The sequence below is a fragment of the Neohortaea acidophila genome (genome assembly GCF_010093505.1).
Source record: "Neohortaea acidophila strain CBS 113389 unplaced genomic scaffold BDY17scaffold_6, whole genome shotgun sequence".
NCBI classification, from domain to species: Eukaryota; Fungi; Ascomycota; class Dothideomycetes; order Mycosphaerellales; family Teratosphaeriaceae; genus Neohortaea; species Neohortaea acidophila.
In genome coordinates, this window is record NW_022985515.1 from 454,563 (window position 1) to 478,422 (window position 23,860).

The 23,860-nt window shown below is 57.7% G+C and overlaps 10 protein-coding genes across 10 annotated transcripts; 6 read left to right on the forward strand and 4 right to left on the reverse strand.

Annotated features, from left to right (window-relative positions):
• Positions 1-128: 128 nt before the first annotated feature.
• BDY17DRAFT_252220 (uncharacterized protein) lies at positions 129-1,742 on the forward strand (the record flags this gene model as incomplete). Its single annotated transcript, XM_033731236.1, has 1 exon — positions 129-1,742. The coding sequence occupies one exon, from the start codon at positions 129-131 to the stop codon at positions 1,740-1,742; it is 1,614 nt and encodes a 537-aa protein (XP_033589011.1).
• Positions 1,743-3,077: 1,335 nt separating this feature from the next.
• BDY17DRAFT_298538 (major facilitator superfamily domain-containing protein) lies at positions 3,078-5,267 on the forward strand. The gene is made up of 2 exons (XM_033733757.1): positions 3,078-3,811; positions 3,866-5,267. The coding sequence occupies exons 1-2, from the start codon at positions 3,411-3,413 to the stop codon at positions 5,040-5,042; spliced, it is 1,578 nt and encodes a 525-aa protein (XP_033589012.1). The 5' UTR covers positions 3,078-3,410; the 3' UTR covers positions 5,043-5,267.
• Positions 5,266-8,635, reverse strand: BDY17DRAFT_298539 (uncharacterized protein). The gene has a single exon (XM_033733758.1). The coding sequence runs from the start codon at positions 8,433-8,435 to the stop codon at positions 5,394-5,396; it is 3,042 nt and encodes a 1,013-aa protein (XP_033589013.1). The 5' UTR covers positions 8,436-8,635; the 3' UTR covers positions 5,266-5,393.
• Positions 8,636-8,698: 63 nt separating this feature from the next.
• On the forward strand, positions 8,699-10,388 carry BDY17DRAFT_298540 (cytochrome oxidase assembly protein-domain-containing protein). The gene has a single exon (XM_033733759.1). It carries the CDS (start codon positions 8,752-8,754, stop codon positions 10,318-10,320), a length of 1,569 nt encoding a protein of 522 aa, XP_033589014.1. The 5' UTR covers positions 8,699-8,751; the 3' UTR covers positions 10,321-10,388.
• A 206-nt stretch (positions 10,389-10,594) lies between these two features.
• Positions 10,595-12,044, forward strand: BDY17DRAFT_324728 (uncharacterized protein; the record flags this gene model as incomplete). Its single annotated transcript, XM_033737252.1, has 2 exons — positions 10,595-11,817; positions 11,882-12,044. 2 exons carry the CDS (start codon positions 10,595-10,597, stop codon positions 12,042-12,044), a joined length of 1,386 nt encoding a protein of 461 aa, XP_033589015.1.
• BDY17DRAFT_160182 (uncharacterized protein) lies at positions 12,007-13,243 on the reverse strand. Its single transcript, XM_033729705.1, has one exon. The coding sequence runs from the start codon at positions 12,875-12,877 to the stop codon at positions 12,191-12,193; it is 687 nt and encodes a 228-aa protein (XP_033589016.1). The 5' UTR covers positions 12,878-13,243; the 3' UTR covers positions 12,007-12,190.
• A 246-nt stretch (positions 13,244-13,489) lies between these two features.
• Positions 13,490-14,719, forward strand: BDY17DRAFT_251590 (uncharacterized protein; the record flags this gene model as incomplete). Its single annotated transcript, XM_033731185.1, has 3 exons — positions 13,490-13,535; positions 13,592-14,443; positions 14,502-14,719. The coding sequence occupies 3 exons, from the start codon at positions 13,490-13,492 to the stop codon at positions 14,717-14,719; spliced, it is 1,116 nt and encodes a 371-aa protein (XP_033589017.1).
• A 307-nt stretch (positions 14,720-15,026) lies between these two features.
• On the reverse strand, positions 15,027-19,554 carry BDY17DRAFT_252147 (uncharacterized protein; the record flags this gene model as incomplete). The annotated part of the gene is made up of 2 exons (XM_033731230.1): positions 15,027-18,374; positions 18,484-19,554. 2 exons carry the CDS (start codon positions 19,552-19,554, stop codon positions 15,027-15,029), a joined length of 4,419 nt encoding a protein of 1,472 aa, XP_033589018.1.
• A 1,059-nt stretch (positions 19,555-20,613) lies between these two features.
• On the forward strand, positions 20,614-21,220 carry BDY17DRAFT_317138 (cytosine deaminase; the record flags this gene model as incomplete). The annotated part of the gene is made up of 3 exons (XM_033736068.1): positions 20,614-20,775; positions 20,858-21,123; positions 21,190-21,220. 3 exons carry the CDS (start codon positions 20,614-20,616, stop codon positions 21,218-21,220), a joined length of 459 nt encoding a protein of 152 aa, XP_033589019.1.
• A 160-nt stretch (positions 21,221-21,380) lies between these two features.
• Positions 21,381-22,542, reverse strand: BDY17DRAFT_251313 (uroporphyrinogen decarboxylase; the record flags this gene model as incomplete). The annotated part of the gene is made up of 2 exons (XM_033731159.1): positions 21,381-21,460; positions 21,516-22,542. 2 exons carry the CDS (start codon positions 22,540-22,542, stop codon positions 21,381-21,383), a joined length of 1,107 nt encoding a protein of 368 aa, XP_033589020.1.
• Between the last annotated feature and the right edge of the window lie 1,318 nt (positions 22,543-23,860).

Sequence of the window (23,860 nt, forward strand, 5' to 3'; positions counted from 1 at the left end):
CACTTTCATGAAATTCGCATCGCAGACACATCTCCCCGCCGGCCTCTCCAATGTCCCCTACTACTTCCCTAGCATCATGATCTTCATCCGCAGACCTGCATCAAGAACCGTGTATCAGGATATCGAAGATGGATGAGGACCTGCGTGCGGCGCTGGAGGAGCAGTATTGCCCTCCCATCGATCCAGCTTTGTTATCGGCTATTCTGTCGGACTTTGACCTGTCGAAACCGGAAGACCTGCAAACGGCGCACACTACGTTGGACGAGCTGAAGGAATCGGCGGTTCTGGAGGCTGCTGCGGGATTTGATGCATCTGGTACAGGCGGACTGGATGAGAGCGTGGACAGTGATCGCAGTGATGCTGGCCAACTGCATGCCGACCCAACCCAGTCGAGAGGGACAGAACGCTCCAGCCTGTCGAATGAAATGTCTTCTCTGGACCTCGGAGATGATGGCTCCGATACTCACGATGCACCGGAAGAGGTCAATCTGGAGAGTCTAGACGACGAGACGAAGATCAAGCTCCTACGAGACTTGTTCGGCAAACATGTCAGCCAGTACAGCATCGAGTATACTCTGCGCAAATGCAATGGCCGATGGGAGGCGGCCATGGATGAACTACTCAATCACGTCTATTTCGGCGAAGATCCTGCAAATGCTAAAGGCATCGATGGCTTCTTTGAGGACAATCACGTACGCCGCGGTCGGAAGGGTCGATCGAAGAACAATCGTGGTAAACAGATGGGCGAGAGGCGGAGTGGCTCGACTACAGAGTCCCAGGAGGCGAGTCCGGCGCCAGCGACCAACAGGTGGAAGACTGCGGCCGAAGATGTCGAGTTCATTGCTTCTCGCATGGGGATCAAGAGCGCCACAGTCACGTCGATGTACTACGAAGCCGGCGCGTCTATCCCCAAGACGATTGCAGCTCTCTTGCGCGTCTCGAGAGAAGAGAGCAAGGCGCTCGCCCTCGATTCAAAAATCGAATCTTCGCGAGCGGAGGAGCTGGCCAGCGAGTTCCCCACCGTCTCGGCCGACGACTTGCACACGATTGTGCGACTCACGCACCCATCCACAATCACCGCTCGTGAACTCACAGAGGCTCTCACAACGAAATCGCCAAGTATGCTCGGTGGTATCCAACTCTTGCCTAGCTATTCCAAGCCGTCCGACCTTGACGAGGTCGACGACTGGATATACACCGCTCCGACATCCAGGTCTACAGCATCATCTCCCCATCCAAGCTCAGATCTCAGGTCGAGCATCGCCCGCCGAGACGCATATGACCTCGCGCGAGCAGCAGCCATTTCGCAAGCTCAAGCAGCGCGTCGCAAAGCGAAGTCAAACCCTCTCATGAACGGCGCCATCGCAGTCTACAGCCAGAATGCCCGCGAATCCGGCGCGCTCTCCGCCAGGGCATCCGCGCGCGTTGCAGACGACATCGCAGCGAAGCAGTCCACGTCCACGCAGGTCGACTTGCACGGCATCGACGTCGCTAATGGCGTTCGCATCGCGCTGGACAGGGTGGAGGAGTGGTGGGAGGGGCTGGGCGAGAGTCGAGTGAACGGAAGGGTGGGGGTCGGAGAGCGTCAGGCGGGGTACAGGATAATCGTGGGCATTGGAAGGCATAGCGAAGGTGGGAGAGGCAAGCTTGGACCTGCTGTCTCGAAGGCTTTGCGCGAGCAGGGATGGCGAGTGGAGCCTTGCGGTGGTGTCATTGTCGTCAGAGGACCATCGAGGAAGTGATCATGTTGAGGTGGCGTGGTGTCCGTGAATGATGTAGTCATGGACTGGAAACGAAGTGATGTTGAGCTGGTGGCGTGAGTGTCCGTTGGCAGCACGGTCATGGTCTGGATTCGATGCTATACAAAGGCTGTGGGTCGAACTGGGGGTGTTGAGAGCGAGCGCGAGCCAGCCTTGTACGTTTCCAAGCAATGCCGAGCATCGGCAACTCTGACACGTCGAGTCCCTGCAGGTACTGCATTGCACCGGTCAAACTAGCCGATAATGCCCTCGTGATCGCGCTTCATCATCCTGGAGAGGGGTGGTGGATGGGGTTGTGGCGTCCAAGACTCCCACGGTCTATTCGCCTCTTCCTGCCGTTCAAACGCCGACGCAGCGAGCTAGTGCGGCGCACGGCTGGGAGGGATAAGCATTCAAGCGGCCAAGAGGCAGAGAAGGGCCGATGCGACTCACAGACCGGTTGAGGAAGGCTTCTGGAAACGCGCTAGAACTTCACCGCATTCCCGCCTGCGGCCCTTCTCCCCACCTTCAATCTCCGCCACCCGGCGGCCGGAGATGCGCACATCGAGGCGCGCGGGGTGCATCGAGCTTCTGCCCGCGTTGTTTCCACACCCGCACTCCGAGGACGATCTTCTGCCTGTCTGGTGAATCTCAAGCTGTCGATCCTCGGCGACTGTCTATTCATCCGAGGCTCTGCAGGCATGTGACTGATGAGTGTCGCGAAATCGACGGGACGGGGCAAAGGAGGACTCTGGACAGGCTGCACCTCCTCGTCGCGATCTTCCACCGTCTATCCCTCTCCCCACTTTAATCGTGATGGAGCATCTTCGCAGCATCGGCGGGGGCATCTATGGCTCCAGACTGCCGCTCATTTCACAGAGGCCCCGGTGCGATTATTCAACAGCCTTGTGGGCATGCAGCACAACACGTTGGCCGGCTCTCTGGCCGCACCAAGATCCAGAATTACGCCACACGGACGGCGCCTTGGCTGGTGCAGATGCCGTCAATTGCCTCCGCTCCCACCAACACCTCGCCCAAGCTTGCCCGCACAACACCCTCCTCATCCGCCGCACATCACGTGAAGCTGGGGAAAAAGGACCGATTAACAGGCCAAGCTCGCAAACTCTCGACCGAGCCGTGCCCCATCCCTGCCCTCTTGGGCGGCGTCTGTGCATTAGCGGGAGATCACTCAGCGCCTTGCCACCACGCTTGCGCCGGCGCATCGCCCGTCCAGACCGCATCAACGACGTCTTTCATTGAGCGCCATCGCGTCTCCAGGCCCTCATCCACATTCCGTCCGGGGATCGTGGGCCTCCACACCTCCTCCCGCGCGCGAACAGAACAAGTATAAGATCTGCCCGTCGCGCCTGCAAATGTAAGTCTCATCCAGTCACTCCTCTCCTCATCCCCTCCCACCAATCGAGTCCTTTCGCTACTCGATACGATCTTCATTCATTCGCCCTGCATTTTCGAGCCGTCTTCCCCTCTTTCAATCGATCTTCTCGGAAAGCAGTTACGATTGCCGACCGCTCTCGCTCCTCTTATACCTCGCCGTCCTTCCCTTTGCCACTCTCAGTCACTTGAGACTATCGATCAACCACCCCTACTCCTTCGATTGTTCGACGCACGACTCTACTACACATCAAGCAACAACCGCACGCATCCCCTAAAATGGCAGGCGGCGGCATTCCCATGAATGTTGCGCCCGTTCAGGGAGGCTTCTTGACCGGCCGCAAGCTCATCTTTCCAATCTTCCTCATCACCCTGCTGTTCTTCCTCTGGGGTTTCTCGTACGGCCTTCTGGATGTCCTGAATAAACATTTCCAGGAGGTCCTCGACATCTCCAAGCTCCAGTCCACGGGTCTCCAGGTCATGTACTTTGGTGGCGGTTACCTCTGCTTCTCGCCCGTCGCTGCCGAAGTCCTCAAGCGCAAGGGATACAAGTTCACCATCATCATGGGCCTGTCCTTCTACTCGGTCGGAGCCATCTTCTTCTGGCCCGTAGCACACTTCATCACGCCCACCAACCACCTCGGCATCTACGGTGGCTTCCTCGTCTGCACACTCGTCCTGTAAGTTGGCACCTCCATCCGAGCACCAAGATTTAGTCTGCTAACACTGCCCAGCGCCTGTGGTCTTGCCACCCTCGAGACCTCCGCCAACTCCTACGCAGTCGTCATCGGAGACCCAGCAACCGCCTCCCCTCGTCTCCAGTTCTGTCAGTCCTGGAACGGTGTCGCCTCCTTCGTCGGTCCCCTCATCGCCTCCAAAGCCTTCTTCAGCGGCTCGAGCAACAACAACCTGGTGAACGTGCAATACGTCTACCTCGCCGTCGCATGTCTCGGCGCCGTCGTCGGCGTCCTCTTCTTCTTCGCCAAGCTCCCTGAAGTCGAGGAGACCGCAGTCCGCCGCGGCAGCATCGTGACCGAGGAGACTCTCGAAGTCGGCGTCGACCAATACGGCAACGTGATCGGCGACCGCCCGCTGTACAAGCAGTACAACATGATCTTCGGCTTCATCGCGCAGTTCTGCTACGTCGGCTCGCAAGTCACCATCGCCTCCTTCTTCATCAACTACGCGACGGAGAATGCGTCATTTGACAACGCCCAGGCCTCCCGCCTGTTCTCCTACGGCCTCATCACCTTCACCGTCGGCCGCTTCATCTCCACCGCGCTCGCGACGGTCTTTGAGTCCAACTTCCTCATCACCATCTACGCCGTCTTCGCCATCGCCTTCACCGCCTACTGCTCCGCCGGCACCGGCACCGCCGCCGTCGGCGTCCTCATCGCCGTCTTCTTCTGGGAAGCCCCGATGTACCCATCCATCTTCACGCTCGGAACCGCCAACCTCGGCCGCCATACTCGCCGCGGTGCCGGTATTCTCGTCATGGGCGTCAGCGGCGGCGCCGTCTTCCCTCCCATCCAGGGCGCCATCGCCGACAAGTACAACACGCGCATCTCCTACCTCGTGCCGACGTGCGGCTTCGTCGTCGTGCTCGCGTACGTCGCGTACTCCTGGTACTCGCACGGCATGCACATCCTGCGCGTCAAGGGCGAGGCCGTCATCGCCACTTCCCTCGAAGGCGGTGCCGTCGGCGGCGTCCCCGTCACCACCCACTACGACGAGCGCAAGCTGTCCGCCGCTGCTATGGAGACTATCCGTCGCGGCAGCGTGGGCTCCGTCACGGTCAAGGGCTTCACTGGCGGCATTGATCGCGGCGACTCGATTGCCGGGATGAAGCGCTTCTCCGTCGCCAACAAGGGCGGCTCTGTTTCCGAGCAGGTGACGGAGGTGAAGAACTGAGCGGGTCGTCGTGGAACGGGAGAAGCGGAGTGGAGTGGAGTGGAGTGCTGGAGGGTCATGTCTTCCTGACGATCTTGACGACTGCTGAATTGCCGTGCTTTTTGCTTTGTCTTGGGGGAATACCTCTTGAGCTAGTTTTTCTCGGATCTCGTCGCTGCTCCACGATGCCTGTATATACGCACACATACCAGACAAATTCGTCTTGCAACTCACAAATTCACTCCACTTCACTCCCGCTCCAGAACCTCGAATCCCCTTGTGGTTTGGAAAGAGACGCGTTTGAGTGAATGAGGCCAAGGAGTAGGGGGTTTATTTCGGTCATTTCATTCGTGTAGGAAGGTAAGGTAAGGACTAAATATTCCCAATAACAACCATAAACCGCAACTTCCCATCGCCCTTGCCCTGCATCCCGCCCCCGCCCACTCGTCTACCATCCATCATGTCGTCCGACGATCTCTCGCCACCAGCAGCCGCACCCCCACCGCCCAGAAGCCCCTCATCCAGCATCAACGTGCTACTCTTCCACCCCCACGACTGGCTGAAATTGAACTTGTCGGGTGCAGACTCGTACACAGACAACATCCTGCCGCCGCGGCTGGGCGAGTAGATTTTGAAGTACGTTTTGATCGTGGGGCGGGCGTCGACGTAGGGCGGGAGAGTGGGGATGTGGGCGCGGCGCGAGGCGTTGGTGGCGCGCCGGGTCTCGTCTTCTTCTGAGGAGCTTTCGTCTGTGTGGCTGTCTGGGGTGAAGATGTCTGCTGCGGCGGCGGTGAGAGGGTTGCTGCTGGAGTTGGTTTGGTGGGATGCGCTATCGTCTGCGGCGAAATGTCCTTCTGCGGATGCGGTGGTTTGGCGTGTGGTGTCATCATGGATGGCATCGTTTCTACGCTGCCGCGGACGGATGCCGAGTCCGCGCATCATCTCCTGTCTCGCATTTGAGCGGCTCTCGAGCAGGGTGTTCTCTGTATCGCCCGCGCTGCCAGAGCTCTCCGCCCCCTCGCCATCCAGCGGATCGCTGCTCAGCACAGCCGTACGTCGCTGAAAGCGCTCACGTTGCTCCGAGCCCAGAATCATCGATCGCTCCAGCTGTCCAATTCGTTCGTCCACACTTCCTTGCGCTAAGCCCGCCGTCCCCGCGATGACTTCCTCCGTCTCTCGTTCCTTTGCTCGATGCAGGTACACGCCGAGCTGCGTGGTGCGGGAAGACTTGACTTTCTGAATGTAGATGTTCCACAGACTGCCGGCGTAGAAGACAGTGCGACTGTACACGCGCTTCTTCTCCTTCAGCAACCTGGGATTGGGGAACTCGGCAGCGAAACGGAAAGGAGGGAAATGCGTGTAGCGCGCGCCGCCATCCGTTTGAGGCGCTGTATTGTCCCCAGAGGTCGGAAGGTGGCGGGGTTGAGATGTCACGGCGGCGAAATCAGAAGCCCACTGCACATCCTCGGGCTGAATGGTCGAGGACAGTCTGCTCGCCCGCCGCTGGAGAGTGGTGTTGTTGGAAGTGGCAATGACGGGGTCTGCATTGCCGCCCATGATGATATTTGCGTCGGAAGTTGGAATCCAGAACTTTCTGGGCTTTCCATTACCGTCCCAGCTTCCGCTCTCTGAATTCTCATCTTCCACGGCTTCGGGCACATCCTGCACTTTCTCCTTGCCTTTGGATGATGGCTGTTGAGACGTGGGCTCGGGAACGTCCATCGTGCGTTCGTTCGTCTCAGTGATGGGGACCTGTTCGGCGCATCTGACCGATAACTTCAACTCCATGTCAGTGTCGCGTGCATTCATTATTCTTTGCCGAAGCTCCATTTGTTGCCAAAGTCCATTGCTAATGACTTTCTCGGGAACGACAGGGATTCCGAGAGCGTCACGCGTGTTTCGGATAGATTGTAGCTGCTCAAAATCCAGATGGAGGTAGTGGATGCCTTCGTCGAGGAGAACTAACAATGGTTCGACATCGGGAAGCGTGTAGAGCGTAACCCAGCGGTGCAGTCTGTCCGGTACAGCTCGGCTACCAGCAGCTCTATTCCTTCTATAGGCAGAATCGAAGCGCACAGTGGTCAAATATGCCGAGTCCGGCGCCTTCATCGCCGTCTTTCTCCCCTTGTGCGTCTCGTACAATCCAGCGTCCAAGGCGTGCTTATGCAGCTTTCGGTCCAGTAGCTTTTTAGCCAGTACCCAACGATCCCATTCACCGTCGATGAAGAAGCCGTCACCGCCTACAATCTCTCGGATAATGTCGGCCGGGATACCGTCCCAGCAGCTCAGCGGCATCTTCCAACCATCCCTACACAGCATCGCTTTCGCACTTGCAAGCACTTTGTCGCCCGCCCGGCCGTAGTAATTACTCGTGACGAGCTTGATCAATGGTGATAGAGTCTCGGGAACCATTTGGCGCAGCATGCTTTCGACGGAAGCCTCGACAAGATCCGGCATTTCCAGCCAACAGGCTGTGGCGAAGAGGCCAACGGCATTTTGATCCTCCTCGTAGTCGTTGCCACAGCCGTAGAGACGCTTAAGCGCGAGTTCAAAGCTATTTTGCGTGATGCTCGGGTCGAGGTCCTCGGGATGCAGCGTGGTCTCTTTTGCATTGGCTTCCAGCCAAGGCTCGGTGAGGGCGCTGCGGAAGAAATGGGCGCGGTCGAGGATCAAGCGATGGAGATGGTATTGTTTGCCGAAGGCGTGGACGGTAATGTCGCTGTGTCGCCCTTCGAGGAGGCCACGAGCGTAGAGATGGTCAGGGAGAGCGGCGGTCTGGCCTGCCATGTTCCTTGCGTAGGGAGGGCATGCTTTGGAGGGATTGTTGTAGGAGGGGGTACGTGATGCCTCTGGAGACTCTGGCGCTCGCACGGCGAACAAGCGGCTTAGCGTCGTCAAGGTAGTGGAATCATAGCGATCGAGAGTAGTTCTTGAGGGAGAGGAAGGCGGATTGGTTGGATCATCGGCATCTTTCTCGGCTTTGGGAAGATGCTGAGAGTGCATGAGGTTGACGTCGTCTTCTTCATACCAGCTATCCCTGCTCTTTACAGCGCCAGGGAGGGTGGGAATGGAGGAGGTGCGCAGGAAGGTGTCGGAGCTTGGCGGACTCCGTGCCAGTGCGAGCGGGGGTGGCAGTTGATGGGGAGGCGGTGTAGTTGGACCATTCTGTCCTTGCATGGGGCGAGGGTCGGCCGATCCGAATATTGAGGTGGGAGTGGAGGGGAAAAGGGCGCGGGGGATGCTGGTGTTGGATGGCCGGCTTGCTCTGGGTGTCTCCGATCTGTGAGATGGGGAGGACGAGGAGGATGCACGCGGGGTGACGGGGTCGAAGTTCCATGTTTGCGAGGTGGATTGTTCGGGATGGTGAGGGGTGTTGAAGAAGGAGCGATCGTTTTGGTGGCTATCACCCTCCATCTTGCGGGAACGACGGAATCAGGTTTGTCGTAGGATTGGGGTCGAGATCGGAGGATGGCCTGTTGACCTGGCTTTATGCCAGCTAGAGCGGGGCATTCGGCAGGAGGAGGAGACTTGTCCTTGGCAGCGCTTGGAGAGATGGTCGTCCACGACAGGAGCAGGCAAATCCGGCTCGGAAGAGTGTCCGTTAATGTGTCTGGAGTGTGCTGCCGGTGAGGACGTCTTGTGACGTGACCCTGCCCTGCTTATCGATAGCGACCCTGGGCAGACAGAGTTTCGCGGCGCAAAGTCAAAGCAAACGCCGAGACTCCACCCGATGCACGCTTCATACACTCATTGTTCTTCGCCGCAACTTGCGCTTGCAGCTATCCTTCCATCGGCATCGCAGCTCACGAAACAAGGACCCGCGTCCTTCGAGCCGCTGAGAATGTTTCTCTCGCCGCTCCGCATCAGATTGGCCTCAAAAGCCAGTCGGATCCTCGAAGAAGCCTTCGTCTGCAAGAGATGTCTCCAGCACCAGAGCAAAGCCCGCAAGCAATTTACATCCACCCGCCAAACACCATTCCTCAATGCCTTCCGAAGACATCAATCCTCGTCCATCGCTCCTAACTCTCCTACCACCTCCGCGCTCAACCAAGCCATCCAAAGCGCCTCTCGCTCAACCTCCCAATCCTCCTGGCCCAAGACCTCCCACAAATCCGTCGCCTACTGGCTTCTCGGCAGCGCCGCTTCAGTCTTCGGCATCGTCGTCTTTGGCGGCCTGACACGTCTCACCGAGTCCGGGCTAAGCATAACAGAATGGCGACCTGTCACAGGCTCGCTGCCTCCGCGACACGAGGCGGATTGGGAAGAGGAGTTTGCGCGGTACAAGCTCAGTCCGGAGTTCAAGATGCTGAACTCGCGGATGAATTTGGAGGAGTTCAAACAGATCTATTGGATGGAGTGGACTCACAGGCTCTGGGGAAGGGTGGTGGGAGTGACGTTTCTGCTGCCGACGGCGTATTTTGTCATTCGGAGAAGGGTCACACCGGGTATGGCGTGGAAGTTGACGGGTATCTGCGGGATGATTGGGTTTCAGGGATTTTTGGGGTGGTGGATGGTGAAGAGCGGATTGAAGGATGACTTGTTTGAGCAGGGGAAGCATCCGCGCGTCAGTCAGTATCGACTGGCGGCGCATCTGGGCACGGCGTTTGCGGTGTATCTGGCCATGGTGTGGAACGGACTATCAATACTCCGGGAGCATCGGTGGTCGCAGAAGCCGTCGGAAGCCATCAACGTGCTCAACGCCTTGCGCAAGCCGGAATTGATGCCCTTTCGACGTCTAGTCGGGCCTTTGAGCGTGCTTGTCTTTGTGACAGCCATGTCGGGCGCACTGGTAGCCGGCCTCGACGCCGGTCTCATCTACAACGACTTCCCCTGGATGGGCCAAGGACTCATCCCACCAAAGCGCGAAATGCTGGACTCCTTCTACTCGCACCGACCGGATGAAAAAGACTTAGTGTGGCGCAACATGCTGGAAAACCCGGTGCTGGTGCAGCTCGACCACCGCATCCTCGCCACCACCTCGTTCTGCGCCATCATCGGACTCTGGGCATACAGCCGCTTCAACCCTCGGGTGCGAGCGGCGATGCCTCGGGAGGTGAGCAAGGCTACGCGTGGCGTGGTGCATCTTGCTCTCCTGCAGGTGACGCTGGGGATCACGACGCTGTGGTATCTAGTGCCCACGCCGCTCGCTGCTGCACATCAGGCTGGAGCTCTGGCGCTGTTAACTGGCGTTGCGCTTTTGGGCAGCAGAGTGGTCGTGTCGAGGAGAGGCGTGAGGCTGGTCGAGCAGGCGCTGAAGTTGGCGAAGGAGAAGAAAGTGGAGGTGAAGAAGATTGCTTGAGCTGAGCGACGGACGGGCTGGCACATATATGTATAGAAGTAGATTGTATGACTATTGACCTCCAAACAACGTACATTTCTGTTCGTGGGATCAATGCACTGCCATCGTTGCGTCTTTGTTCGAATTGCACGTGCTGCATGTTTCGGGCTGCGCCACCGGTTGACGTTTCAGCCAGCAGCTTTCCCGACCCTGCAGATCCCCCTTCAACCTCCGCAATCCTCTTCCCCCCCAGGCGGAAACACTTGCACTTCGACAACCTATACAACATCACATCATGCCTTTCGGATCGAAGAAGAGCGACCAGGGAGACCTCGACTCCAAAAAGTCCTCCCTTTTTGGCAAAAGCAGCAGCAAACTCTCCAAATCCCCCCAGCCGCCTACGAACAACCCCTACGCCGTCCCGGCGCCGTCCAACAACCCCTACGCCTCGCAGGGCAACAACGCCAATCCCTATGCCACTGCAGCTAGTGCCAACGACCCCTACGCCCGATCACAGTCCTCCCTCACCCAGCCGCCCACCTCGTCCTTTGGAAGCTTGACTCTGCACAGCGACTCCGGCTTCCCGGACGAACGTCAAAGTCAGCAACCTCCCAATCGATATGAAAAGTCCCCCGGCCCTCCAGCAGGGTATGGTGGTCCATCAGCCCGGTTTCAGGCCGGTGGCAGCTACGGGCAAGGAGGCGGATACGGCAGTGATCCGTACGGCAATGGGAACCCCCAGCAAACCAGCAGGCAGGGAGGGTATGGCGGGATGGGGCGAAGGAACAGTCAAGACACCATAAGCACCGACGCCGGCCGCAACGCCCTGTTCGGCGACGCCCCGAAACGAGCCGCCCAGCCTGCCCCCACCTCCGCGCAGCCCTACGGCACCAGTGGCGATGCCAGCTACTCCAATGCAGGCGGCTACGGTTCCAGCGACCTGCACGGCGGCTACGGCAGCCCCGCCCCGGACCGCGAGCTCACCGCCGAAGAGCAAGAGGAAGAAGACGTCAACGCAAGCAAGCAAGAAATCCGCTTCATCAAGCAGCAAGACATCTCGTCGACGCGCAACGCGCGCCGCATCGCCGAGCAATCCGAGCAAATCGGGCGCGACACGCTCGCCCGCTTGGGCGCGCAGGGCGAACGCATCCACAACACCGAGCGCAACCTCGACCTTGCGTCCAGCCAGAACGTGCTGGCGGAGGAGAAGGCGCGCGAGCTCAAGACGCTGAATCGCAGCATGTTCGCCGTGCACGTCGCGAACCCCTTTACGGCGAAGAAGCGCGAACAGGCGGCGAATAATCTTGCGCTGGAGCGGAATAGGCAGGAGCGCGAGACGAGGGATGCCACGCAGGCGGCGGCGTTTAGCTCTACTGCTAGGGCGGAGCGGCAGGCGAGGGACCTGAATGGGAACTTGATCCGGCCGGGGGGCGCGAAGAATTTGGCGGAGCGGGCCAAGTATCAGTTTGAGGCGGACAGTGAGGACGAGGAGATGGAGAATGAGATTGATGAGAATTTGTGAGTGGTCGTTGTTGCTTGCTGATGGGGATGTTGGACTTTGCTAACGTGGTGGATCTACTAGGGATGCCATTCATCGCAGCGCCAAAACTCTTAATGCGCTCGGAAAGGCGATGGGAGAGGAGATTGAGAGTCAAAATAGGCATTTGACTCGTGTCATCGACAAGACGGATCGGGTGGATGATCAGATTGCCGTCAACCGCGCGCGGCTGGATCGCATTAGATAGATGGATTTTTTCCTCCCCGCTTGATGGGGTGGTGCATAGCGAGACTTCCATTGGCGTTGGGAATAGACTCGGGTTACCAGTAATGGCATGACCAAGACAAAACGAACGCTCATACCCAACAAGCAACCCCCCATCCAAGAAAAGAATCACCGCCTCCTCCCCTTCCCCTTCCCCTTCTTCCCCCGACTCGGCCCCGCAGCACCAACAAGCGTCCTCAACGGCACCGCCGCCTCTTCCGCCTTCCTCGCCTCCGTCTCCAGCTTCACCATCCCCTTCACCGCCCCCGCCCCAAGCTTCATCGCAATTTCCATCAACCCCTTCTTGACCCCCTGCACCTCGCGCTCCATGCCTTCCAATTTCAGGGTGAAACTCTGACAATTCGCTTGCATCGCTTTCGAGACGCCGACGACGAGTTCTGTGCAGAGTTTGAAGCAGTCGTTGGTCGTTTCTTCGACGGTGTTGAGGGTGGAGAGTTGGGCGTTGAGGACGGGGGCGAGGGCGAGCATGATGTCGTTTGGGTCTTCGTTTGTGTTGGGGTCGGGGATGGTGGTGGTGGTGCTTTCGTTGGTGCTGGCGTTGGTTTCGCTCGGTTTGCTGGGCGTGGTTGGGGCGGAGTTTGAGGGGGTGGGGGCTGTGTTGGCTTCAGCTGCGATGTAGGCGGAGAGGTCTTTGACGTATTCGGCCAGGCTTTTGACGTGTGCGGTTAGTTGTGGGAGGGTGGGGGATTGGTTTCGGTAGAGGATGCTCAGCAGGTCCAAGTCGGGGGGTTTGTTGGGGCTGTTGTTGGCGTTGTTGTCTTTGCTGTCTTTTCTGATGGAGGCTGGGGAGGACATGGTGAGCGAGTGGAATAGGACTTGTGAATCTTGTTTGGAGTTGAAATGCTGCTATTGTGATGGTGTGATGGACAGACGAGAAGAGATGGAAATGTGCTGGAAGAAAATGCGTGCATGCAATGAAGTGAAGAGCAAGATGAAAGTGAGGTACCGCAATCCAAGATAGAACAAGCTGTGATCATTGGAGGAAGGAAGGAGTGAATTGTAGGGAAGTGGCCAGTTGCCATCCTCCAGTCTCGATCCTGAACCATCCGTTCACCTTGCTTGGAAGTCTGTGATGAATGAATTGAAAGGTATGAAGATACATTCACCGGTCTTACGGATGCATGATGCTTTTGTCTGGTGAGCATAGACTCGTGATGGTGATGGTGATGGGGATGGAAGGAGGAGGAAGTGAAGTCATGAGAAGAGTCGGGGCAGCCGCGCGGGGCAGCCCTGCGCCACACCTTCCAACTTCGACTTCACCGGTACACCACCTCACCTCACCTCTCAGTAACCGGTGTGGGCTGTTCAAGAGGGGCACGATGTGACGAGACTCGACGAAGTCTTGCAGTCCTACCTCACTCTCCTTAACATAACGACTTAACGAATGAACGCCCACCCACAGCAACCATGCCACCGCGATACTTCAAAAATGACGCCGAGCTGTCGAGGAGAGGTAGACCATATCCGAGCCTTGATTCACACACTACACCCAGCTAATCACCACCTCAGACCCCCACCGCCAAGTCGAAGCCTCACTGATCCGCCTCGTCACCGAGCATCCCCCGCAATCCATCACCCCCGGAGGCGGCCTCTTCAAAGGCCCCATAAGCGTAGCCTACACCCTAATGAAACTGCACCAGCTCTACCCTCACCTCGAGATCGAATCCCGCACCCTCGCCGCCTGGTCCGCCGACTACCTGCGCTACGCCCAGGACAACATCGCCACCTACCCCGGCCCGACGGTCGGGTTATGCGGCATCATGGACGACATCATGTGCCTGCTCGCCATCGGCGCCGCGAGCAACAAAGACGCCAGCATCGCCGCAGACCTGTGCGACTACTCCGCCGAAGTGCTCGACCCAGAAAGTGTGAACGAGTTCCTCTTCGGGCGCGCAGGATATCTCTACCTCCTGCGCCTCGTCAAGGCCTCTTTCCCCGACGACCCTCAGACGCTGCAACTCCTCACCGACACGCAAGACGACGTGATCGACGAAATTCTCGCCTCCCCGCGCCCCTGGAAGTGGCACAGCAAAGCGTACGTCGGCGCCATTCACGGTGCAATCGGCATCATTACCCAAATCGTCCTCAGCAACCCAGCAAAGTACGCGCCGAAACTCGAGGCCGAGCTCGCCGTCGTCTTGACCTACCAATTCCCCTCCGGCAACTTCCCTTCCTCCGTGCCGCCGGAGAAAGACCGCCTAGTGCAAATCTGCCACGGCGCGCCAGGCGTCATCGTCAGTCTGAAAAGTATCGAGCGCTACTTCCCCGCGCTCAAAGACAAAATCGACAAGGCCATCACGAATGGCAGAGCGTGCATCTGGGAGCGTGGACTTCTAACCAAAGAACCGTGTATCTGCCACGGTAAATGTCACCCCCCAAAGCACAAACTCCTCCTCTGCTAATGTGTAACGCGAAAAAGGCATCTCAGGCAACGCCCTCGCCCTCGCCGACGCCGAATTCGAGCACTTCCTCACCTACACCACCGGCCACGAGATCCTCTCCATGGAGAAGGACGGCATGCTCGACCGCTCGTCAGCGCCCGAGTCGCTGTTTGGCGGCGAAGCGGGGCGCGCGTGGTGCTGGGCTGTGGCGGATTTGGGGCTCGACAAGACGGTGTTGGGGTATAATGACCTTTGAATCTGGTGGTGATAATGATGCTATTATTAGTAGTTTTTCATGTGAGTTTTAGCGGTGAGAAGAACTGATCATGATATCCTACTCGAGTGAGCAGATATCTCGTTTGATGTATGTCATGACCTCGTGGACAAGTGTAGGAAAACACGACGAGTCTTATGTCAAATCGTTGAAGTGCTATGGACGTGTATTCGACGGGCGCAAACAACTCCTTTCAGCTCCTGAGAACCGCAGCAGTGCGCTGAGCCGAGTCGTTGAAAGCAAAGCAAAGCAAAACCAAAGCAATGTAAGCACAATCTCACGCACCACCTCAAGAATCAACCTCCATCACCTCACCACCCTCAGCCCCCTCAACCTTAACATCCTCCCCTTTAACCAACCCCTCAAACTCCCTCTCCCTCGCCTCCACATCACCAGCGTCCTTCACTCCCTCATGACCCCCCACAATCCGCTCCTTCATCACCTCCAACCGCGCCTCCGCGCCCTCCGCCGCATCCTTCACCCCCTCCTCGCCTCCCTGCCTCGCACGCATAGGCTGGATAAACGCCTCCGACGTGCCCGGCTGGAAGTGGATCTTGTACTTCTCCACGTCGATGCGCAGCGACAGGTCCTCGGCGTTATTGACGGACCAGAAGCGGTCGAAGAGGCGCTGCTTCGCGGGCGTGTCGGCGCTCGCACCGGCGGCGGACGCGTCATCTGTGCCGGCTTCCGCAGCGCTATCGTTGGCCATGACTTGGAGCGGGAGCTCGCCGGAGGCGGGGTCGGCGCCGATGGTGGCCATGTTACGGCTTAGCATGACGGGGTGTAGGTGCTTGGTGTCCACGTCGTCGGTCGAGTCCATGGAGGAGTAGGAGGCGACGTAGTGGCGCCAGTTGTTCTCCTTGTCGAGTTGTGAGAGGCCGTCGACGGGCGCGGTGCAGTAGGGATCGTCCTTCTTCACGAGGTAGATCTTGACCTTCTTGGCCGCAATGTCCCAGTCAATGGCGTAGACGTCTTGCTGCGAGCCAATCAACTTCTCTGCCGCCTTACGGTAGTCGAGTGTTTGCTGCGCGTTGATCTCGTCACCGCGGGCTTTGTCCTTCTTCCATAGCCCGATCATCTCCCAACTCTTCTCTTTGCTGACAGCCTCGCCAACAACCACTGTGCCTCCATACCTCACCAGAGCAGCCATGAGCTTCTCAAAGGCGTAGAGAGGGTAGCCGGCTTGCAGGTAGTAGCGTCGAAGACAGTCTTCCACACCATCGTTGACAAAGTCCAATTCCTGCTGGATGACTTCGTAGAATTTCTGCAGCATCTGTTGGTAGTAGTTGGCGTTCGCGCTTGTGTCGTGGAAGAAGTCGCTAGGCAGCTTGTCCATGATCCCCAGCTCGATGGCAGCCTTAGAACGCTTCGCTTGCTGCACGATGGCCTTGCACTCCGCCTCACCCTGCTTGAGGGCGTGCAGTCTCTCGTAGAGGATGAGGAACATGCGGACGAAGCAGTAGATAGAGGGATTGCCCCAAAGGCGGTAGAAGACGCGCTTGTGCTGCGCGTTTGGCTCGACATCCTTGTCGCTCGATACCGCGTTTCCGGTTGCCGGGTGGTTAAACCAGCGTTGCGTAGAGTCGGCAATCTTTTGGTTGGTATCGTCGGCAGGAGTTACGGCTCCCGCGCCCGGTGCATCAACAGCCATTCCGTCAACAGCGATACCGTCATCGCCCATCTCTGACGCAAGACCAGGTGTGCTTGCTCTCGATGCGGATGCGTTGCTATCCTCTCGCTCCCTTCTGCCCAGCAATCTCCCCTTAGGACCTTTGTCGAGCGTCTGGCGCAGGAGTGTAGACTGCTTCCCGTTCTTCTTGGTTTTCCTCTCGTTTCCGGAATCCTCAGCACCACTCGTCAGGTCGTCGCGCTCCATGCTGTTTCTCGACGAAGTCTCGATACGGCGACGCTCACTCAGCTTGCGCTCAAATTCCTCCGCTGATATTCCGAAGAAGAGCGGCACGAACTCCTGTATGAAAGGTCCAAGGCGAGCAGAATCCGCGGTGCCCACGGCTTCATTGTGGACCAAGACCAGCCAGGCTGCATCAACAAGGACATCTTCATCGGTGACATCGACCGCGATTTGCGCAAGTCCGGGCAGACTGCCGACGATCTTCTGTTGGTTCTTCTGTTGGTTCTTCTGCTCTTCCAGTCTGACTTGAGCCTCGGCCTGCAAAGCCTTGACCTGGAACTGTCTCCGATCATTGACTTTGGCGTTGACGGCCTGGTGGTCGAGCGACTTCCAAAACATCTTCTGCGTCTGCTCGCGCCACACCTTCTCCCATTCTCTTTGAGCCATCTTCCACGAACTGAGTCGCTCATGCAATCGGTTCAGCAGGACTGGGATGACCTGGTAAGGAGTGAGGTGTAGCTGCTTGATGACCTCTGCGCCTCTCTCGCGCCCGTACATCTTCATGATGACCCTCTTGTAAATCGTGTCCGATTGGCCGCCAAGACTGGGTGGGAGTCTGAACGCGATCTCCTCCTCGGTACCAGCCATGCGGCGGAGCTGCTGTGCGATGGGTTGGATCAGCTGGATCGTGCGCGCACAGGCCTCAATGTTGTAGTCGTAGTCATGACGCTCCTCTTCGATCCGGTGCAGGCCTTCTTCATGCACATTCTTGCGATGCACGATGAAGCCAGAATCCTCCGATGCCCACGTCGGGTGGCTGGCCCACTCATCGTTCAGCACAGAGTTGCAAAGCTCGTCTCTGCCAGAGCACAGCTTGTTGCGCTCGCGCTTGGGGAGCAGTCTGTACGACGGTCCCATGGCGCGACAATTGCTCAAGCTGATCCTGCCGCCGGGGACGATCGGTTCGCGCGCCTTGTTCTCGATGACCACGTCCTTCTCGTCATAGCCGACAAAGTCACAGAACCATTTGATCAACTCCGGAGTGTTGCCAAGGAACGCCCGAGCGCGGTAGATGAGGGTGGTGCGATCGATGTAATCATTGCTGAAGAGATTCAGCAGCTTCAGGAACTCATTCATGGTGTTCTTGTTGCCGATTGCCTTCTTTGCACGATCAAAGAATTGCAGCTCTTCATGCGTAGCGGCAGAGGTGTTTGTCGGTGGGAGTGGCTGAGGCAGCTCGGGGATGAGAGTGGGCGAGGGAGGCGGTTGTTGCTGCTCATTCAGCCCTTTGACGGCCGGCGCGTGGGTTTGCTTCATGCGCTTGACCGGTTGCGCGCCGTAGGCATTCATCTTTGCGCCACTTGGTCCGATTCCGGGGTCGATCACGCTGCCCGCAGTGCCTTGTCTGTCGTTTCTCTTGCGTTTGTTGTCTTTGCCGACTGGGGTGAACGCAAAGTTACCGACGGGTGGGAGGTTGCTTCGCGCATGGCTTGGCGTTCCGACCTGAGGCTCCCGCGAAGCGACTGGGCTGCCGTACATTGGCTCACCGCGAACGTTGGACAGCATGACGCTCTCCTCGGCCTGCTGTCTCGCTCTCTCGGCGGCTTTGGCCTGAGCGGCGGATTCAGGAAGGAACTGTTTGAAGTCCTCCAGGAGATCCGGCGCCGTCTTGAACAGATGAGTGACCTGACTGTAGACGTCCTGAATCGGCTTTGACTCTCGTTGGTATGTTTGCAGAATCTCAAGGAACTGCTTGTAGATGTCCGGGTGGGAAGCAAAGCGATTCTGCGAAAGAAGAAAAAGTCAGTAAAGTGTATAAAAGGATGGCTGGGAGGTGAGTGGCATGTGAAGTCATGCTAAAAACTTCACTTCACCATATATAACAAGAACTCACCTTGATCTTGTTGACGTAAGAGATCGCATGATTGAACTCCACCGGGCCTCGCTTGTCCATTGCCGACTGTCCAGCTGCTCCATCGACCTGAGCGTTGTGGTCTTGCAATGCCGGAAGAGGCGTGCTGCGAGGCGACCCTCCAGGCCTGACTCCGGGAGGACCAGGTGCAGCGGAAGCGGCGTTTGAAAGTGAGCTGATGCCCCGCTGCTCTTGCTGATGCATAGCTTGCTGCTCTTGCTGACGAACCGCCTCCAGATGCTGCTGGCCAGGTCCGGCTGGACCAACGGGACGTCCGCTGGGGCTGTACATCTGAGCATTTTGCCCCGGCTGCGGCGTGAACGAGCCGTTGCCCAGGCGTAAGCCATCCTGATCGGCGCCGTCTTGCCTACTAAGGGGACGTGGTTGTGGCATAGCGCGTACGGTCGTCCCCATTGGCGTCGTGACTCTGATCGTGTTGGGATCGTTGTCGGTGCCGCACTCTATGCGATAACCTGGTGGCAAGAATGTGTTGAATCCTTGAATTAGATCCGGATTGCCCGCAAAGAGTGTGCTAACTCTGCCAATGACGCCCGGAGTGTCGATCGCACCGCTCTTGAAGTCCTTCATGATGTCCAAGAAACGATTGTACACGTCCGGCACCTCTGCGAACTGGACTTTCACTTGGTCAAGGTAACTCAGGGCGTCATTGAGGATGGGCTGCTGGCCTTGCCCTTGTTGTTGGTTGGCCTGCTGTTGGGCGGGCGGCGGCGGTGGAGCGGCTTGTGAGAAGGGCATGAGCATGCCCTGTTGCATTTGCTGACCCGGCGGGCCTTGACCTGGGGCTGGCTGTTGCACCGGACCTCCAGCAAACATGGTGCCGGGACCCGCTGGCACACCAGAGAGCGTGTGTGGGGGCGGCTGGCTGGGTGTACCGAGGAAGCCGTTGGGACCATGTACGGATCGCGGTCCGACGGCGACTGGCTGATGCAGTGGCATCGGCGGACCAGGCTGCGGTTGATGGGCGGGAATTTGTTCCAGACGCTGTCGCTCTTGTTGCCGTCTGCGATCTTCCTCGAGCTTGATGTGTCTCATCTGCTCGGCCTCGCGCTCGCGTTCGCGCTCAGCGGCTGACTGCTGTCCAGTTGCCTGATTGAAACCAGGCAGTGGCAGTTGTGGGGGGCCTTGCTGAGCTCCTTCTGGCCGCCCGGCCGATGGGGGAGGCTGTCGTGGCGGTGACTGGCCGATACCAGCCAGGCTGGCCAACGACGGCGGTTGTTGGTGAAAGTGAGGGAAAGGGCCGCTAGGCGGTGGTGGAGGGAGGCCGCTGTGGCCTTGAGGAGGGGACTGATGGCCGACTCTGGAAGAAAGGACCCGAGGTTAGCGAGGATTCGAAAAGTGTCAAGCGCGTGGATGCAAGCTCGAAGCTCGAGGGTGAAAGCGCGCGCGACAAAGCGAGCTTGCACCACCGAGAGCGAAGCTTGGCGCGCAGACGAGCGAAAATGACATCAACAGGCAAACGGCGACGATGGACTCACCCATATGTAGGCCGCGGGGCCTCAGACTGGTTCTGGTCGTTGTTGCCGCCATGTGCGTTGCCGGCCGCCTGCTGCGGAGGGGGAGGGCCCCAGCCTCGGTGAGATGGATCCATGTCCACTCGCTACGATTGGCGAGGGAGATGGGGTGATGTCGCTCAGAGCTTGCGCGTCGATGGACAGTTCCGAATGTAGTGGGAGGTCAGGTGGGGTGAGGTGAAGGAGGGAGGGTTGGCGCGAGGAGCAGTGGAGGGGAGGACACGCGCCGCTGTGCGAGTGGTGCGCCTCACCCACCCGATGCCCGTCGCTGGCGAAGCCTCGAACGAGGAGAGACTGAGAGCGGAGATCAGTACAAGGGTGTCAATGAGATTGACAGTGTGCTGTGCTGTGAAAGGAGAGTGGGAGATGGGGGAAGAGGCAGAATGGAGGCAGAGGCCGCTGGCGTAAATTCAGGGCTACTCCGTCATGCCGTTTGCGCTAAGCTCGATTGGAAGGCGGTGAGGACCGACCGAGGCGTACGGTACCTGGATGCCTCAGGCTGCATGGGTGCTATCAAAAAGTCTTCTACATCGAGTCTCGCCACATACCTTAGCTATTCTCCCCGATTCGCACCGAAATCATGAGCGAAAGTGATCCCGGATTTCAGGCGGCGCTCGAGGAAGCCAAGCAGGGTGCTCGAGAAGGCGGCATTCCAATCGGTGCGTGCCTCGTCGACAAGAATGGAAAGGTGTTGGGGAGAGGGCACAACATGCGGCTACAAAAGGGCTCTGCGATTCTGCATGTACGTAGACTTCTTGATACGACGAGTCTCCAAGACTCGTAGCTACACTGAGACTCGATACAACGACTGACACTTGCGAAAGGGTGAAATGTCTGCTCTGGAATCCGCAGGTCGACTGCCCGCTTCCGCGTACAAAGGAAGCACCATGTATACAACACTCTCGCCATGCCTAATGTGCACAGGCGCGTGTCTGCTGTACGAAGTCTCTCGCGTCGTGCTGGGCGAGAACAAAACCTTCCTCGGCGGCGAAGATCTCCTTCGATCTAAAGGAGTCGAGGTGATCAATGTCGGCAGCAAAGAGTGCGAGAGATTGATGCAAACGTTCAGCTCCGAACACCCCGAGGACTGGTGGGTGCTGATGCGCGGTTGACGCTGGACTTGAAGGTGTCGGCTTTGCTGACATGGGATTCGCAGGAACGAGGACATCGGCGAGGATGGAAAGTGAAAAGCTTGAGAACCCTTCACCAGTCATTGAGCAGCACGTTACGCTCATGCATGCGTTGCTCCAGTGCGACAATCTCGTTCGCCGTGGGGACAGCAGACTTTTGGTATTCATCTAGACACCCGGTTGGCATATGGACCAGTTACATCATAGATGCAGGGAGTCAGCTAGAAGTACCTGAGAGTCTGTGTATCTCTTCAAAGAAGAACTTTAGGTCATCTGGGTCCACCTTCGGTGTAACTCCTAGATTGAGAATTAGGACTGAGTTGCAACTCGCACGCGTTCGATGTCGACTTACCATGACCGAGGTTGGCGATCCAACCCTGCTTTCCACCTCCGAAGCCGTCAACCATCTCCCCAACAACTCTGGTGATTGCTTCGTGCCCACCATACAGCACTCCTGGATCGGCGTTCCCTTGGACAACCTTGCCGTATTTCTGAGCGATAGCGTACGCTTGCTTCGGTGCGTGCAGCCAGTCAAGTCCCACGATGTCGTAATTGGTCTTGCACAAGTCCTCCAGAGCATACCAGGCACCCTTTGCGAACACCACCATGGGCACTTTCTCCTCGCCCAGCTTGGCTAGTCTGCCGGGAAGATGGTCGCAGATGTACTTCAGATACGGGAATGCAAACTCTCGGAAAACCGAAGGAGACAGCTCGCCCGCCCAAGAGTCGAAGACCTGCACGATTTGCGCTCCAGCCTGGACTTGCAGAGCGAGATACTCGGTGCACAGCTCCGCAATTTTCTGCAACAGCTTCTTGCTCTGTTCCGGGTACTTGTAGAGCCACGTCTTAATCTGCTTGAACAACTTGCTCCCGCCTCCTTCCACCATATAACACAACAACGTGAAGGGCGCGCCACAGAAGCCGAACAAAGGTACTCGGCCGTCGAGTTTTTGCCGAGTCAGGGTAAGCGCATCGAAGACGTATCCCAACTCTTTCTGCACATCAACCTCTCGCTCCATGATTTCTTGGTACTGCTTGTCCTCTGGTTCGATGAGAGGGTCGGGAAACAACGGGCCCGTTCCCGGGTGCATGATAACCTCCATGCCCATCGCCTGCGGTATGACGAGAATGTCGGAGAAGATGATGGCGGCATCGATGAGCCCTGCATATCGCTCGATGGGTTGGAGGGTAAGCGTCGAGGCGATTTCGGGGTCTCGACAGCATTCGAAGAAATCGCGATCGCCCTTGGCTTTGTGGTACTCGGGGAGGTAGCGTCCAGCCTGTCGCATCACCCAGATTGGCGGACGAGACACTTTTTCGCCGCGGGCGGTGCGGAGGAGGAGGTCATTTTTGAGAGGGGCGAAGTTGTGTTTAGACATTATGGCGAGTCGTACGGGATGGAGGGATGTTTTTCGCACGCAGAATCAATCCATTCTCTTGCGGGGTGTTTAAGAGAGACGTGGTCGATTCAAGAGCTGACAAAAGTCGAGTCGATACTTCGACTTATGACTTGGACTTCACCGCACTTCACTGCGAGACTGCTTTGCGCGACCGCATGCCGCATTACCAGGCACTATGTACTTTTGCCAGGACGGCTGTAAGTCGTTGCATATGCTTGTCAATGTATACACTGGACTCGGCAAGGTCGGCCTTGAGAACGACACAGGGTGCTTCGCCAAGGAACACTCAGGGCTACTTTGTCGAACGCATTCCGTGTAGAGGCCGACTGACAATTGTACCTAGATTCACCCCATGGATGCTACATCATCAGCCTACATCATTCCACCAGACGCTTTTTGTACTACAAGCCTGACGGGCAGCGACAGCACTGCCGTGCCATCCGTCGGTGTCGGCGTTGACATTGTGCCGATCGCCGTTCGAAGAGCTGACTTGGCTTCCCCGCCTCCTCACTGGGCAACCACCGCGCGGCCAAGTCCCCTCAGCCTCGCAACAATCCACGGCTCTTACCCCAGTCCTCTCCGCTTCGCAGTCCTTTTGGGGAACGCATGCGAGATGCGAGCCTTCGCGCACCCTCCGACGCTCCGACGTTCATCTTGGCCTTGATATATAAATCATTACGAATCTCCGGAATTCTTTGACATCAATTATCCCCGCAACAGTCAAACATTGCTTCTATCGTTGCCAATCATCGACCACCACCACGATACATAGGCCCTTCCGCCAACTTCCAGGAATACATCAATCATGCTCGAATCAGTCTATGTCCAATACCACATCCTCCAACGCCGACTCATGAAGTCCCGACAACAGTAAGGCACCACCCTACTGGCCTCTCCTCACCACCCAGAACAAACAAATCAAGATACAATCTATCAGCCAACATGTGCATCAGCATCGGCTACGGCATCCACCATCTCGTCCCAAAGTACAAGGCTTGCAAGTCCGCCGGGTCCGCTGGTCGCTCCAATTGTGACGATACTAGCAAGATCGATTTCGTGAGGACTCAGGATCAAGGCAATATGCCCACTTGCGGCAAACGGGGTAATGAGTGATAGAAGGACCCGACTTCTGTGCTTTCGTGATCGCGAGAGAGGGTGGTGTTGGATCGGGATGTTGTGTATTATTAGCGCTTTCTTCAATCAAGTGTACGTTTTTTTCAATCCGACCAGGCTGCCCCCAAATCTCACGCCACCCCATACTTCGATACGAGCACCACCCCCTCCATCCAATCCACGT